The following is a 16618-nucleotide window of genomic DNA, read 5'->3' on the forward strand; positions in this document are numbered from 1 at the left end:
CAGCTTATGCAGGCCTCCTTTACTGTGCTGAGCCATGCTGCTTCTGCATACAATATTAGTAGAGAAAAAAAAACATAATAAGACAAGCTGAAGCATTTGGCTCCACAGAAACAAAGAAAAAAATACCTGATGCCAATTTTCTATTTTCACTTTGTAGTAGCTAGACTCATCAATATTGATCTGTAAGCGCAAACACTTATCAGCATACATAAATAAGAGAATAAGCTTGACTCTTGTTTGTTGTTGGTATATTTATCTAACTCAGGAAACTTAAATCAATATCGAATGTGGTGGAGGCTAAGAAAATAAATTCCACTCCAATAGACTCTAACAAACTGACTTTGTGTCCCGGGAGAATAAAAGAAGCCTTGCAGGTTTTGCTACTTAAAAAAATAAAAGCTATCTTCATGACGTGGTTATTACAGAGTTGTGAATGATTTAGAAATATTCAGCGATTAAAAAGACATTTTGAGGAGCAGAGTCACGTCTGCTTCTCTTCATAAACTGTGTAAAAACAGCAAGAAGGAAAAAGCCAAACCCATGCACAAGTAAAGCATCATGTGTGTATAATGTATTTGCATGTATTAAGGTATTGATGTAACTTGTTTTGTAAATTGACTTCATTGAACAGCTTTTATTGGTATTCAAGTAGTGGTAGCAGTAGTGGTAAATGTCAAGAAGCAGAATACATAAATGAGGTGTACTATCCTCATAATCATTAAAGGGCCTGATACAGCTATTTGTAAGTTTTCTCTGCCGCCGAATGTGGTTTCTTGCCGGGAGCAGGTGGCGGTGATTTACAAAGAGTTCCTTTAAATAAAGTATTTCTTTACATCATGTATTCAGTGCTTTGATGCCACTTGGTTCAAATAGTTTCTTTAGTCCAAAGTCCATCATATATTAAACCACTTCTTTTCAGATTGACTTTATATTTGTTGTTGTTTCATACCAGGTTATGTCGCGGGACGTCATTGGGTAGGACTTTCTTTAAAAATGAGCTCGACTGGTTTGTTTTGTTTGTTTTTCATTTTAGTGAACATTTTTCATGACAATCCAGGAAATATGCCGGTTAAAGAAAAGTTGATTTACATCTTATCTACGCTTCTCGCCATTTTTTTGTCCACTTTCCAGATGCTATTTTTCGTGGATGCAGCTGGGTAGTTATGCAGATGACTGTCCAAAGGCTTCATTTCATCTACAAGCTCTGATGGTAAATTGTTTCTCCAGCCAGTGAAAATGACCAACAATGAGCACAGCACTGGACCTATCTGTGAATGGCTGGACAAATCGCACATGAGGGCCATGACTCAGAGGTCTGCGACCAGGCTAACAAACACCATCCTGCTGCTGTAAATTCTCGGTAGAGATCCAAATGTGTATTAATGCACAGCTGGAAATAGTCCCCAACAAATGCAATATTAACTCCAGTTACTATAATCTACAGTACCCAGCCGTTTGAAGAAATAACTAAGCTTTTTTTTATGACTGGAAGTAAGCATGTAAGTATATTTGTGACCCGTTTTAAAGATTAATGTCTTCAGTGGAAACCAGTGGGTTTGGAGTTAAGTGCTACAGACAGGATAGAGAAGTCACAAAGTATTGTTGGTTTTGGTCTTTTTATGGCATTCGCTGACAATAAGAAAAAATACAAAATAACACCAGCCTGTTCCTTTCACCAGACTGATCTGCTCAGTGACCAAAAAATCTGCATGAAGATTTTTGTTGTATTGAAAAGCTGTGCAATCGTTTGAGCATAGTGCAGTGCGCTGTCAGCATGCGTGTTCAGCAAACCTCCAAAAATTGTGATTACAATATCATTTTACCACTGTCTGTTTGTGCTATGAATATTATGTTTTTTGCAGTTTCCACATTTTTAAGAGCTATGCCTGCTATTTAAATTAATTAGTCTCCAATAGCAAGTCAGTTGAAGCTACAGAGCTCTTTTACAACTGTCAGACACATGAGTTTAGAAACCAGCAGCATAGTTAAGAGAAGATAATGATGATAACCATCCCAGTTGAGATGCCGCAGGGATCTGAATGAGACAGCTCACAGGGGTAGCTAAGTTAAATATGCTAGCTGGCTGATTACATTTAATTCCCCCCGTCTGCCATGGCAATGAGAACAAATTGGGTTGTTGTGGCTGCTGATAATGCTAATCTCCTGCAATGGCAGCAGGATATTACAGTAAAACAGGGAGCCACATTGAGATGTCACGTTATGGCTTTAGGAAGGACTACATCACGCATAAATGAGATTCTGTCGGGTTCTTTCAACTGAGAAAAAAGCTATTAGCGCTTTAGCTCTGCGCCCTATCCCTGCTATACGATTTGCTTGATTAAGGTCATTTCAATATGACTTTGTAGTGTGTATCCATTATCCTGCCAACTCGACAAATTAACAGTGTCTGTCTCTCTCCTACACATACGCACACACAAACAAATATATCCACTGCATGCCACACATACTAAATACAGCTTTTACACAGACGGGATCACAGTCCCTTCCAAGCGTGCCCTTGACACCTCCCTCTCGCTCCGACCGCTAATACAGAGACAAGGCTCAGCTCTCCCTGCTCCTTCTTATGCAGCTCTGGGACAGTCGGGCCAAAGACGAACAGGTGCTCATCTTGTCCAACATTTAAATCAAACATCCAGAAGACAGTAAAAGAGGCTGATTCTCCCCAGGCAAGAGCATGTCCTCGAAGTTTTTGTAGCTCCCTGGCCTAATTGTACAGTACTTGCCCTGCTGTTTCAACAGTGAGTGATTTGTGGCCTAAAGCAAGGAATATATCAATGCCAGGTTGAACCTGTGCACCTTGTATTATTACACCTATTGTTACTGAACATAAGCGACATGATTGTGTTTGCTCAGACCATGTGTTTTAGTGCAGCTCGGTCCAAGATAATTCATAACAATAATGGCGGCCACATACACACATCTATCAAAAATACAAAAACACCGGAGGCAGACCTGAATATATTCAAGACAGCACTTTTCTGCAGCCTCAATATATTTCCACCTAGCTAATGTATGCACTCCTATGTTTGTAGGCCTTTTTTCCCAGGTTTAATATTTTCCATTCAAATAATAAGTCCCATGACTGCACCTTTTCTGGAGAGAGATTTCAGCAGGTGAAGCCATTTGTTTACCCAGTGAAGAGTAAACGGGCTTCAGCCTCGCGTCTGTGAGCGATAACAATAAAGGTCATTCCAGATAAACAGATAGGGACGTCATTGTAGTTGAGTGGCATTTGAATTTCCAAGTGTCAATAAACACAGGTGGAATTCTTATTGTCAAGTCCGTTACAGATATTAGATTTTATTTCACCAGTTTGTAAAATATGTTTCTAAGGGAAGAGCCTCAGCCTGTTTTAGTAAATCTAAATCTAACCAGGGATGACAAGAAAGGTCAATTATCTCTTCCCATACCTAACATTATGTGACTAATATAGGTCTATGCAGAGCCTCTTCAGACTGGAACCTGTTACCAACTCACAACTCAAAATACATCTAATATACTTCAGAAAATGTATACAAAATCTCACTTATTAGGAATGCCAATAGGGGTCAATTATCTCTTCAGGCATAAAACAAATGATCCAAAAGATAGAATTAAACAGAGCCTCTCACATCAACTACTTTTACAAATATAAACAGGATGTTGTTGTCTTTTTGAGCCAGTCTTCTATTTTAATTCGATTTTCTTTTTTTTAATCCTTTTATTTTTGCGACATTTTATGTTTCTCTTTTCGCTTTTTAGCCATGCTAGCAGCGTGGTGCAAGGGATGGTAATGTCGGTTAGTGGTTTGCTTGGTCCACCACAGTCTTCTATGGTCAACTGAGGATGAACCTTTCTAACGTTAATGGTCCCCTGACTTTTCCTCTAGCGCTGTGATTTCGTGTGAAATGTCTCTACAACTATTAGATGGTTTGGTATAAAATTTGGTGTAAATGTTCATCTAGTGCCATCATCAGTTAAATAAATTTGTCCAATACATTGGTTGAAATACAATACCCTGCTCAAGCGGTACTTTGTGTTTAGTGCTTATTAGCTGATGTCAATCATCACTGTGAGCATGATAGCATACTGACCTTAGCATTTAGCTCAAAGAACCACTGTGCTAACTACAGCCCCACAGAGATGCTAACATGGCTGTAGAGTCTGACTATTGTTGTTGTTTTAGTTCTTTTACTTTTATGTAATTATATCCAACTGTCTAAGATTACATCTGTGTAATCTTGGAGCCCAGAAAGTCTTGCAACCACACTGGCAGAAGTTAAAGAATAGGAACTCAACCGTATAAGTTTCCATTATCCACTCATAAAGTCAGTGATTATATAGTTACCGGTAAGTTTGTTTGTTAAAAAGCTCTATGATCATTTGAGTCTTGGCTGTGCCGTCATGCCAGCCATGAATGAAGACAGACACACAAGCAGAGTGGCAGCATTTATCACTCTGCCTGCAGCAAGGCATAGAGTGGCTTCACCAGTACAGAGACAACTCTCAGGCAGATGCCACTATAAATAATGCATGAACAATAGAGCCAGAAGAAGAACCTTGGAACAGCTAATTATTCAGCTCGACATTTCAGCAACTCACATTGCTGCTGGTGTGTGTTAATACACTGATGTAGTAGGTGCAGCCAGGCTCCTTTATGAAACACATTAATCTACATGTACTGTCCTATCACAATAAGTGGTCTCCTCGTACTCTGCCGTGGTAGAAGAAGGAAAGAGATTCTGTATATTTGGACAATCTGTGGGCTGTGGAACACGGCTTTGCTTATGAAAAAGCTATCCTGCTGTTGAAGGCAGTCGTTGAGCTTCTCTCTGTGTTTCCTTTGCTTCTTCTTTTTTTTTTTGTAGAGCATAAATTGCTATCCAGCTTTTCCACAGGAGCAACAACACAAAACAGCCTCTCCACTCAATTAAGAGTCACCCACGCTTGTGTTGGGAAGCCAGCAGGATCCCCTTTCTTCTATGTTTCCACTGTGAATCGTATCTGAGCAGCCCAAATACTCGCAGCAAATCCCCCCCGACATTCACCTCCAGTGAAAGACATACGTGGTAATGACAAGAAGCAAGAAAGCGTCTCTTTCCACCACTTCTGCCATTTTGATCTCATTAGTGTGCAACGAGCAGATCTCAACAGATAGTTGATTTGATAGGCTGATCTTCGGATTCTCACAGCCGCGGAAATACAGATAACTAATAGCTCATTTAACTGTTATGGTTTCTCTCGTCTTGATTTTCAACCCCCGCACTGCCACTTTTAATTGGAAATAGGCCTCATTTTCATATTTTCTACAACTGCATACTCTCCTCATACCCTAATTTTTCTAATTTTTCATATCCGTAATTACACTGGCTGTTAGCGCTGGAGCATAAATCCTGTGGGAGGTTAATAAATGGTTGAGGTTGATGACAGGACCAGAAAAAGCCACAGCAGGCAGTATGACTTTGAGCTAGGTAAGGGAGCTCAGTGTCACTTAGGATGCAAGAGCATCACGTTCGCTACTCAGCTGCAGAAAAACAGAGTGAACCCTGGTCTTACATTTATCAAAGAGTTTTCACAGAGGAGCTGAGCTGATGTAGGATCAGTGACCGGGTCATCGGCATCATTTCACTAACAGCAACAGTAATGACTCTGATCCATGTTTGGATGAATAATCAGGTTGCTTATTATTGCTCAATTACTTCATCCAGCAGGCTTTCTGTCCTTATGTATGTGTTGGCAAATAAAGTGCTTATATGCCACTGAGTGATGAAATGTTATGAATTTTAATAGTCAAGATCATTTTCAATTGTTTCAAGCCAAACAAAAATGGCAAACATTCTCTGATACCAGCATCTTACATGTGAGGATTAGGTGTTTTTTTCTAAGCTGTATCAAAAGTCTTTGTATTTTGGACTTTTTTTGGGGGGAAAAAACACACAATTTAAAGATGTCACCTTCAACTCTGAAATCACGTAATGGGCATTTTTTAAGTAGTTTTTGACATTTTACACTTGAAAGAAGTCTATAGCCACGCTTACAGCTATGGGAGGTACTGTACTCTAGGCTAAATGCTAATATCACCATGCTAACATGCTCACAATGGCAAACGTTTCATCTCGGATGGACTGTTGTTACATTTGGCACAGACATGCATGCCCCCCCTAAGGATGAATTGTAATGACTTTTGATGACCCCTTGACTTTTCATCTAGCACCAACATCAGCTCCAAATACCAGCAAAACCAGTTACCCTTCCATCAGCCTCAGCTGTTCTGGTACATATAAACATTGTGCCTTAAGCATCAGCATGTTCGCAGTGTACTCCTGAGTGCCTTTAGCTCGTAGCACGGCTGTGCCTATACAGCCTCACAGAGATGCTAGCATAGCTGTAAACTCTTAAGTTAGTCTTATTTGGACTAAACAAGCAATTAAAACAAGGCTGCAATAACAATTATTGTGGATTAATCTGATGATTCATTTCTGCATTAATTGATTAATTAATTAATCGTTTGGTTTATAAATTGTCAGAAAATACTGAAAAATGCCTCTTGCATTAATCAAATGTTTTGTTTCGTCTGGCCTACAGCCAAAGATCCAGTGATATTCAGTTTGCAATGAAATAAAACACTGGAAAGCAGAAATCCATGACAAATGATAGGCTTGGAAAATGATTTAAACGATTAGTCGATTATCAAAATAATTTCTTGATTTCATTCTCTCAATTGACTAATGGATTAATGAACTAATTGTTGCTGCTATAAATGCCGCTTTATGGTTTGGAAACCTGAGATAGGTATTTGTCACTATTCTTTGACATTTTATAATTTAAAAAACAATCAATAGATTAATAATGATGAAAATAAACAGCAGTTGCAGCCCTGAAGCTCAGGTACCGCATATAAAACATTACAATTATTTTCTGGTTCTCCCTTTCTTCAGATATCCCTTCATGAATATTGAGGATATAGAATTAAGCGCACTGAGAGGTTTGGGTAAAGTTAAAGAACCACTCATTGTTATCTAATTATTGCATTTATCACTGTCCTAAATCAAATTAAATTGTAAGCACCAATAAGGCTAATGGTCACTCGTATTTTTGCCTCACTCTGTGCTAATCTTAACAACCAAAGGAGCAGAGAAACCATTTACCTGAAAAAGATGTAGAAATTTTCCCTCATTAAAAATGTAGCTCGCAGTGCAGCAGGTGCAAACCTTAAACAGCCCTCTGTGGTTGGCTGAAAGGCTCCACAGCTCCTTAATGACTTCCCTCTTTGCACTTCTCAGAGAGATGGGAGAATCTGGCCGTGAATGAACAGCACAGTATTGTTCACATGAGCGGCGGCCTGAGTTCCCACTGAGCAGATCCACCCAAACACACCAGAATGCAAAGTGGATCTTATGATAGTACAAAAAAAAAAAAAAAACATCAAGTAGTCAAACGAGTTTTTTTAACTGATCAGCGGCTTCATGACGATGCAATCCGCTAATTACACCTAAACTTAATTTGGGCACTGTGCATTTGTAACCTCTTGGCCTGGGTGAATTGTGTGTGAGATTTGATGTATCGACATTTGCAGTACAGCTTCAACATTGATGCCAGTCATAATGGTGCTTGTAGAACACCCTGTAACCTGCTGTGGATTATCCCAACACCCCCTGCCTCTGCAGCTGTTGGTCTTATTGTTCTGCCTTTCAACATTTCCTCATTATGTCCCCATGCCAGATAATCGTATGTACTGTGGTCCAATTTAAACACCAGTCAGATCAATCAAACCGCCATCACTGTGTGTGCCCACATGGTGATTTTTTTTTTCTCCTGCTTTATTTAAATGCAGAATGAATATTCCTGCTTGCCATTTTCACACCACCTGTTTGCCAAGACAGCTAGTAAACAAATACAACCCCGTCACATTTCAGATGCTGTATCCCTCTGGCCGGTACAACAGAGAATAGTCCTGTCTGAGCAGAACCAAGCCTATTTGGCTGTCTGTCTACCTACAGTATCAACTCACCTCATGTGCTGAGCTTCAACAATCGCCTGTGAGTTTTTGATGAGATTCACATGGACAAGCAGGACTAAGCAAGGGCACAGATATTTCCCATGCTAGTGAACTCCAATCAAAACCATTTTGTTTGACAGTGGATCAACTCCACGCAGCTGCTCATGAGCATCTTGTGTGATATTCTTTCAAACCACAGCAACATGGCGAAATAAAATATCTAATGAAAAATGAAAGAACACAACTAGATTATTTTCTTTTTTGGTGAGTTAGATGACAAAATGGATACCACTTACGTGTATGGCTACTTTCCAAGAAATAAATACAGCATATAACTCATTGTTTTTACACTTCTGTTTGGGTACAGATTAAACAAATGAAATGCAAGTTAATTAGTGAGCTTTAGAGATATTGGTAAGTATATTTTCTGCTTCCAGTAGTTATGTTAAGTTATGCTAGCCCTAGCTCAATATTGAGTTTACAGGTATCAGAGTGGTAACGACCTCGTCATCTGACTCGGTAAGAAAGCAAATAAACATATTTCCCAGTGTCAAATAAGTGAGAGGTTTAAAATGTAATTAAATGAAAGGTTGTATTTACCTTCCTCACTGCTGACTGGACAGAAGTAGTAAGTGTTATGAGGCTACTGTACGTTTTTCACTAATCCCACCAAACAACAATGTATCAAATCTTGAAGATGAGACCATATCACCATGGTGACATCAGGGCTGCCTATATTTCCCTTTCCTCCCTTTAAATGAAATGTGATTTGATCGTTTGTTATTTGATATTTTATCCATCTGGTTTGTACATCTGTCTCATTTGTAAAGCAATCCAAAAAAGCTTCAACATGTTGTTGTAATTACTTCACTTTAATTACTTGAATTTTCTGTCTGAATACCAACGCTAAACCTTTGAAGAGGTCTTGACTAAATACCACTATATGCATTCGACTACAATCTCACACACACACACACACACACACACACACACATACACACACACACACACACACACACACAGTGGTTATAAAAAGTATCCACCCCCCAACCAATTTGAACCACAGCAGATTAATAAAACTTTAATGAAACTGATCAACAGATTTGTTTTCGCTTTGACATTTAAGAGACTTTCTGTAATTATCAGTTGCAGAAAAAGCCTAATTAATCCACCGGGACTCAAAGTTGTAAAAAGTAAAAAAGAAAAGAAAAGTCAGACACTAGAAGTGATCAAACGATAGTACATTGCTCAATCAATCAACCAACCAAAATAAATCTATAACGGAGACACTGATTAAGTCATTTATTAAAAAAAAAAAAAAAAAAAATCTAATGTTTCTCAGTTTTATATCATTTTATATCATTTCATTAAGCACTGTAGACACTGTACTGTAACTTCTTAGAGTATTCACTGTAATAATGCTACATTATTTTTGACCCTAGATCAGCTGTGGGCCACTTATGACAGCACATGCCACCATGCTGTAACATTCAATATCTTTTACGTTTTAATCCCGTAATGAGGTCAAGATCTCCTCCAACATTTGCACATGTCAAATTTAGATTCCATATGAAGCTAAATACAGATAGATTGAAGACACATCTAAAACCCGACCTCTAGAGAGCTCGAACAATCTTCTCAGGACAGTGGGGGGGTGGGGGTCAATATGTATGAAATATGCTGCTAAAGGCCCAGTCCCACATTGTTCACCCCTGCCTGTCAGTCAAGCAGTGATCCAATCAGACAGGGGATGTAAACCACTCCAAAAACCAGAAAAGATAATATTCAAATTTCCATGACAGCACAAATTTGCAATTCAATCACAAATTCTGTAACAGGGCTGTTCTGTGTCCCCGAGGAACCAGGCCTGTCGGACACATTCCTGCAAGCCACCAAGCACGGTCAAAGGTAATGCAGCTACTGTCTGGCCAACATTGATAAGACTATCTCTCTCAGGTGATATTTCTCAGCAATGAGATCAAACAACCATCCGGTTGTCAAACTAGAGGCCTGGATCTGAGTCCTTGCTAACAGACTCCTCCTCAGAGATGCCCAGAATCCTAATTCCCACCATGTTGTCTGTCTTTTGGTACCAAAGAGCCATCACAACTGTATCAATGTGGCACACCCAGCGTCATAACCCCCTGACCCCTTACCATACTCACTGTCTCCCCATCACCCACATATCCCCTGGTTGGTTGTGTTTTGGATGATGACAGGAGAAAGTCAAAGGCAAGGCTGGGGGATTTAAAATCTATCACCCCATTTATATCAATGAGGGTAGATTAGTCTGCCCTCAGAATAACACTCAGGATAACACAATACATTTCAACAGCACCATCAATATCAGGCTCCAAGATGACCATAAAGTTGAATCAACATCTCTCTAAAACAGTTTCAACAACCTTATAACCTTCGTGAAGGGAGGAGTTATTGCAGGGCTGTTGCATTAACCTGCATTAGTTTTAGCTGGGTAATAAACTGGTAACTGAATTGTGCATTAGTGCACATAGCTCCTGTTGGACTAGGCTGGGTTCGTGTGATATGGCAGTACAGGCCATGAGATGAAAGAAAATTGTATACCAGTACAGATTTCGCTATTAGAGATCTGATATGCAAGATCAGTACTGGCATGATACACTATGCAGATACCCTATGTCGAGGCACCAGAATCTGTAGGAGATGGCAAAAGTTACATTCAGCTCAATTTTAACTTTAATGTCCTAGATGAGAAATTCATGCTAAAATGCTCCTCACAAGCTCACTTCAAACTAAATACAGCAGTGTCAGCATGACATAAAGCCTGGTGGACTGCCAGCCATCATCATCCCACCCAATCCCCAGTGGTTAAAACAAGATCCCTATCATTCACCGCCAACATTAAACAGAAGTCTGAAGATCAGCTGTTTATTCCTGAGCATTTGAACAGTTTGATGGCATGAGAGACAAAAGAATGTCTCACCCTGTTAGACCAGGATCAGTGCTTACCAGTTTGGTATTCTGTTTGCACTGAGGTTGCTGTTCCTGGAATATCTGTGTTAATATCAGGCCTTTGTGGGTAATGCTGCAAATTAATGAGCAGAACTCCTTTGTGGCTGAACTGGAATTAAAGGATTTGACATAACCTTGATTTATCAGGTAATTAAGTCAGTCAATGTCCTTAACATTTACTGTGTCATAATTTAAGACAGAAAACAATAAAAATAACAAAGAGAAAATAAAGCTGACATTCGAGAAGCTACTTGTAAATGTTTGACATTTTTGCTTGGAAAATAGTTGCAGATTAATTTTCTGTCTATCGACTAATCATTTCAGCTCTAATCATGATATGACTAAATTCAGGTCAGTAGGAGATTCATACTGTCTGTAACTTTATAAATGAATTTATTGCCCATCTCTAGTGAATAGTCCTCCTGGCATGACTGAACAGAATAAACAAAGCTGTCCCTTTGCAGCCCAGAAATCAGTCTGGACAACAGATCCACATGAGAATAAGAATTGTTTGTTCCCTTGATATATGTGATTTAGAGGATACACAACTGGTGTCTTGCTGAGTGGCTTTTCAGTCTGAAAGCTGTGGAAACCTCCTAACTGCCAGTCCTACATTTTATGTGCAATATGGCAGATCAATGAGTATTGATCAGTGAATACAGACACTGTTTGGAGCATCACAGTTACCCAGAAGGAGCTTGGAAATGGCTTTTGAGACTTGGGCTAATGTCATAGATTTCCTTTGAGTTGTGTATAAGAAGGTCCGTAAATAAAAGTGTCAATTTAATCATAACATTACATTGTAAAAAAAATAGTGGCCCGCGTTCAGCCAATTCAAGGGTTGTCACTTCATGCAATATCATCAGAAGATAAGGTACATTGACAAAAAATGAAAGAAAATGTGAATTTATCAAACATTTCATAAGGCGCGAGCACACGCATACACACGCACGCGCATTCATCCATAGGCAACCTACGATATTTGAACACACTATCCAGTGTTACATTTCCTCATTTTTTAAAAAAGTATTTCTGATGTACAAACTGCTAATGTTGCTCTTATCTGCACTTCAGAGCGACAGTTAACTGTGCGCAAAATCACCTGACAAACCAACCCGCGTTTCCTCCACAGGCAGCAACATCTCAAACACCAGCACGAGACAAGATAAGAGAGAGACAGCACGCGCGTATAATTACACTAAATACACAACTCACGTCTCTGAAGCGATTCCAGTGTTTGATCTTACGGCTGTATTGGGAGATGGTTGACAGCCATTGCTCGTCTTCCATGAAATTCCCGGCTTTTCCTGCCTCTTTGCCACTTTTCACGTCCACCTGGAGCGAGAAGCCCACCAGCAGGGAAAGGCAAGCGACGACTCTCGCAACGACCATGTTGCTCGGGCAGTTTGGTCTGGGATGTATCCTCCTCCCGCTGCTGCTGCTGCTGCTGCTGCTGTTGCTGATGCTGTCCTCTAGCCAAAGATCCACACACAAGACTGCCGCTACTGCTGCTACTGCTTCAACAGACTGAATGGAAATGAGAGAGAGTGAGAGAGAGAGGGGAGGAGAGGGAGAGGGAGGGAGGGGTGGGAAAGAGTTAAAGGAGAGATTAAATCCTGCACTAATCATTTATTTCTGCTTACTTGGATTCATTATTTCAGTGTCTTTTTCGGCTTTTTTTTTTGTTTTTACTGTTTATAAGGAGCCCACACACACTCCCTCAGAAACCCTGATAGTCACACTGCGAATGAATCATACAAGTGGAACAGATGTTTATTGTTGTACTGATGATCAATCACATTTTATTCATTGTATTAAAATGTTGCTGGCAAAAGGCCAGTGTTTGTCTAATATTTATGCCAGCAAGACTGGCTGGATCCAGCTATAACACAATTAGACAGTGAAATTAGTGACTCAATTAAACAATAAAGTTGGAACAATATGTTGAGGGAAATTGCTGCAATTGAGCTAATACCATAAGGCAGTGTAGACCAAACTGGGCTCCACAAACTGCTGAGGGTTGCTGAAGGACTCTCAAGTGGCTTCGGGGCAAATGAGGTTCAATTTAGCTTAAAATGAGCTCCATTTCATTCTTAATTTATTCATTAGCAGCACAGAAAGAGAATGTATAAGACTGACTCAGTTCAGAGGTGTCTGTAAGGTTTCTTAAACTGTAAAATCTGAATCTTTCACAGATAAACAAGCACCTGGAACAAGCCTTTTTTATGGTTGTGTGGTTGTCAATGCTTTTTTTGAAGCTTGTGCTAATTCGACATTGAAATGTGAACCCAACTCTCACTACATTTTCTCTAAAGTAGTTTTAAAGTTTAACAAAATACGTAGAGTGAAATCATCAAATTCAAGGCTCAAGTCTTTTTTTAATCGTTTTATTTGATGTCTCATTCCATTTAAAAGTACAAAGAAAGAACCATGATTTTACCATAAGAAATAAAAGCATGACTATAGGTGACACAAGTCCATTTCCCATAATCAACACCAGCATAGCTGCAACTAATTATTATTTTCATTATGGATTAATCTGTGATTTTCTGAATTAATCGATTAATTGGTCTATAAACGGTCACATAATACTTTTTGTAGAGATACAACAAGTTACGATGTGTTAATTGTGAGTTTTAGAGGTGCAGACAGACAGGGTCAGGTTAGCTGGTTCCCTCCCTCTTAGCTTTATGCTAAATGAAGGCTTGGCCTGTAGCCATTTAATTACATGTAACAGACAGATATGTGATATCAGCTTTCTCTTGTAACTCTATGACAAGAAAGTGAATAAGCGTTTTTCCCTAAATGTTGAAATATCCCTTTAAGGTCTTCATGAGTTGATATCGTACTTTAGCAGAGAATTTTCCAGAGCAAGTGTTCAATTAAATTAGCAGAAAACAGTTGAGACAGAATAAGCGTGGACCTATGGGGCAGTTGCTGTTACTTTGCCTTGTTAGTAAGTCAGCCTTGGTCAAACTACTGCTTCAAGTCATTGGGAATGTTATTTCAAGGTAGAAGGAGGACAGCTCTAAACATACATGGATATACAACTGGTGGTTGCCATATCATGATGAGTTTCCCCAGAGGTGGTACTGTCTCATTCAGGGATAAATCTGGAAGTTCAAACATTAGAGGATCACTTTTCGTGCTAATGTATGTTTAAAGTCAACTCAGCAATTTATTATTTTTGTATTTTCTACATAGATTTAAGAGCTGATTAATCATACCCAAAGTAACCAATTAAAAAATAAGACATTTTTTACTCTATAACTTCAGCTCCACATCCAATGGAAGACACTTGATGTCTTGTGCGTTCACATATCTCCCTCAAAATCAGCATGACATAAGCCTATTTGATACTGAAACCTTGAGGTCTTGGTTAAAATAGTTTGACCAATGTTTGTCTGCACGAAATTATGTTGTAAAGATGGATTGTGGGATTGAAGTGGTAAAATGGGATATATTCTGGCTTTTTCTGCAGCAATGTGTGACCTAGAGCTGTGCTGTATACCTGCACATCATTTCAAGTCTACCCACGTTATTCCTGCTGCTCCCTAAACTCTCTATGCCCTCTCCCTCTCGCTTCCTCCGCTCTGTATTTCATCCCCATGAAGATAAATGTAATCCAGCGCTCTGCAAAGATTCATTTTAGTTTAAGGTTACCAATATTGGTCGAGGCTCAGTAGCCAGGGGCAGGATCACATTCCTGTGATGCTGCTTAGCTGGCCGAACTCACTCCGACACTGCTGTCAAAAGAGTTGATTTGGCAGATGCAGGCTTTCCTGAGTGAGCAGAGCTCCACATTTGGGAAAGCAAGGGCAGAATGATGTCCCGCAGCGTCAGCCAGCTGTGCACATCAACAGCACGGGAAGCTGGACATGATGTGTTAATCAAGAGTTCGTCCTCTGTCATGTCACGATCGGGATGAATGTGCTGCAGATTAATGGCCACACGCTGAAGTGGGTCGCTCAAAAGCATTTAAGGACTGCGTTCTGCTTTGCATCATTAACTTTTAAGGACTGAGATGTTATTGGGAAGCCTCTCTCTGGACTGTGGCGGAGGAAGTTTCCTGAGGGAATCCTACATGTGCAAGAACAGCAACAGCAAATGGAAAACATGTTGATGAGAGGCTTTGAGTTGTTCATCACTTCAGAAGTTTTAGGGATGAGAAAACTCAAAGGATCTTTATTTTTTTATTGCAGAGGGCTCTTATGAGCTCGCCACTTCTGCTCCATCAGTATTTGAAGTAGCAGCACAGTGACCAGTAGCCCCTGAGGACCAGTAATCAAACAGCAGACCATTTTTAAACTTGCAGTACATATGGTAGAGGAAAAAAATATTTTCTAGCAAGTTTCTGCTTCACTGATTAGACTGAATTCTCAGTGATCAGTGCCCCGCAGCCTCATAACAGCGCCAGTAAACCACCTTAGGCCCCCCTCTAAATTCTCAATTTAGATTATATCTGCTTACTGAGAGTCCCTCGCCAAATACATCTACTTTTCAAATTACTAAGAGACCGTTCGTGCCTCTCGGTCTCGATGACAGTGGCGAACAACCTCAAAAAGCCATGAAATTAAGTCACATCTTAGATTATCTTGTTAGCATTCAACTACAGCTCTCATGCTCCCATGAGGCCCTGACAGACCTTTAGGAGGCTGAGAGCCATGCAATGTTGTTGTTGAATGCTAAAATAGTTTTTGTAGTTGTTAAAGGTGCTCAAATTTATGACGGTAAAGACATATTTATCTTAAAATACCGACAGGGAATTCCAGAGAATACATTTTTTCATGAATGAAGCAAGGCAGTTGGCAAGTTTTGTAGGAAGATGTCTGCCCCACTGTTGATCCCACCAAGAAGCTGCGATTGGTTGACTGACTCTCCATCCGGCAAGAATCAAAACTTGAAATCAGTGCGTAAATCAGAGATGTAGATGTGGGACATGATTCAGAGTTTTGGAACCAGTGAGTTAAAGTTAACCCTTAACCACTGACCCTGTTTCATGAGACATACTCCTGGTTTTACAGACTCAGATTAAAGTGAGCTTTAATGCTTGAGTTGACTTTATTTTTGTACATATTGTCACATGATATAACTCCCCTGGAATAATGTTCCAAGTTGATTTGCAAGACAAAAATGTGCAGCCTTATTTTTTTTTTTACACATGGAAGCAGATCCACACAACTTGTTTAGGTTAAACAAGTTTTGTGGAGCAGCTTCTTTTACATATCGGAGTTACGCTGTGGAAGAGTGCTTTTAATTGTAAATGGATTAACTGATGTAATCAGTTCCTCCAGTTCGTCTCTCGGCAGATGTTGATAAAAAAGTTATCTATCCTGTTCCTCCAAGCATAATCAGTTTACACAAAGGAGTACAGGGTGGATGCTTCATTTGAATAACATCAGACAAGACTGCAGCAAAATTTAAAGGCTTGCTTATCTATAAATATTTGCTGTCTACAAATATGAACACAGCACATCCCTTTCTTTCTTACAAACAGCTCGTGAGGCCCAACGCGAGCTTCACTGCTTATCAAGGCTGTACATATGCTCACATGATGTAACAACTCTGTAAGTATCGCTTCAGGAATTCCCAGTACACAACAATTAATTGCAACAGGCCAAGGGTGGA

At 39.7% G+C, this 16618-nt stretch overlaps 1 protein-coding gene across 1 annotated transcript in view; it reads right to left on the reverse strand.

Moving 5' to 3' along the window:
* The window catches only part of LOC130162944 (testican-2-like), a 40221-nt gene extending 27700 nt beyond the window's left edge, over positions 1 to 12521 (reverse strand). The window contains exon 1 of the mRNA XM_056366849.1: positions 12206 to 12521. Within this exon, the coding sequence (XP_056222824.1) occupies positions 12206 to 12382 (177 nt within the window). The 5' untranslated portion in view covers positions 12383 to 12521. The remainder of the gene's footprint in view (positions 1 to 12205) is intronic.
* Positions 12522 to 16618: the final 4097 nt, after the last annotated feature.

The sequence above is a fragment of the Seriola aureovittata genome, chromosome 21 (genome assembly GCF_021018895.1).
Source record: "Seriola aureovittata isolate HTS-2021-v1 ecotype China chromosome 21, ASM2101889v1, whole genome shotgun sequence".
NCBI classification, from domain to species: domain Eukaryota; kingdom Metazoa; phylum Chordata; class Actinopteri; order Carangiformes; family Carangidae; genus Seriola; species Seriola aureovittata.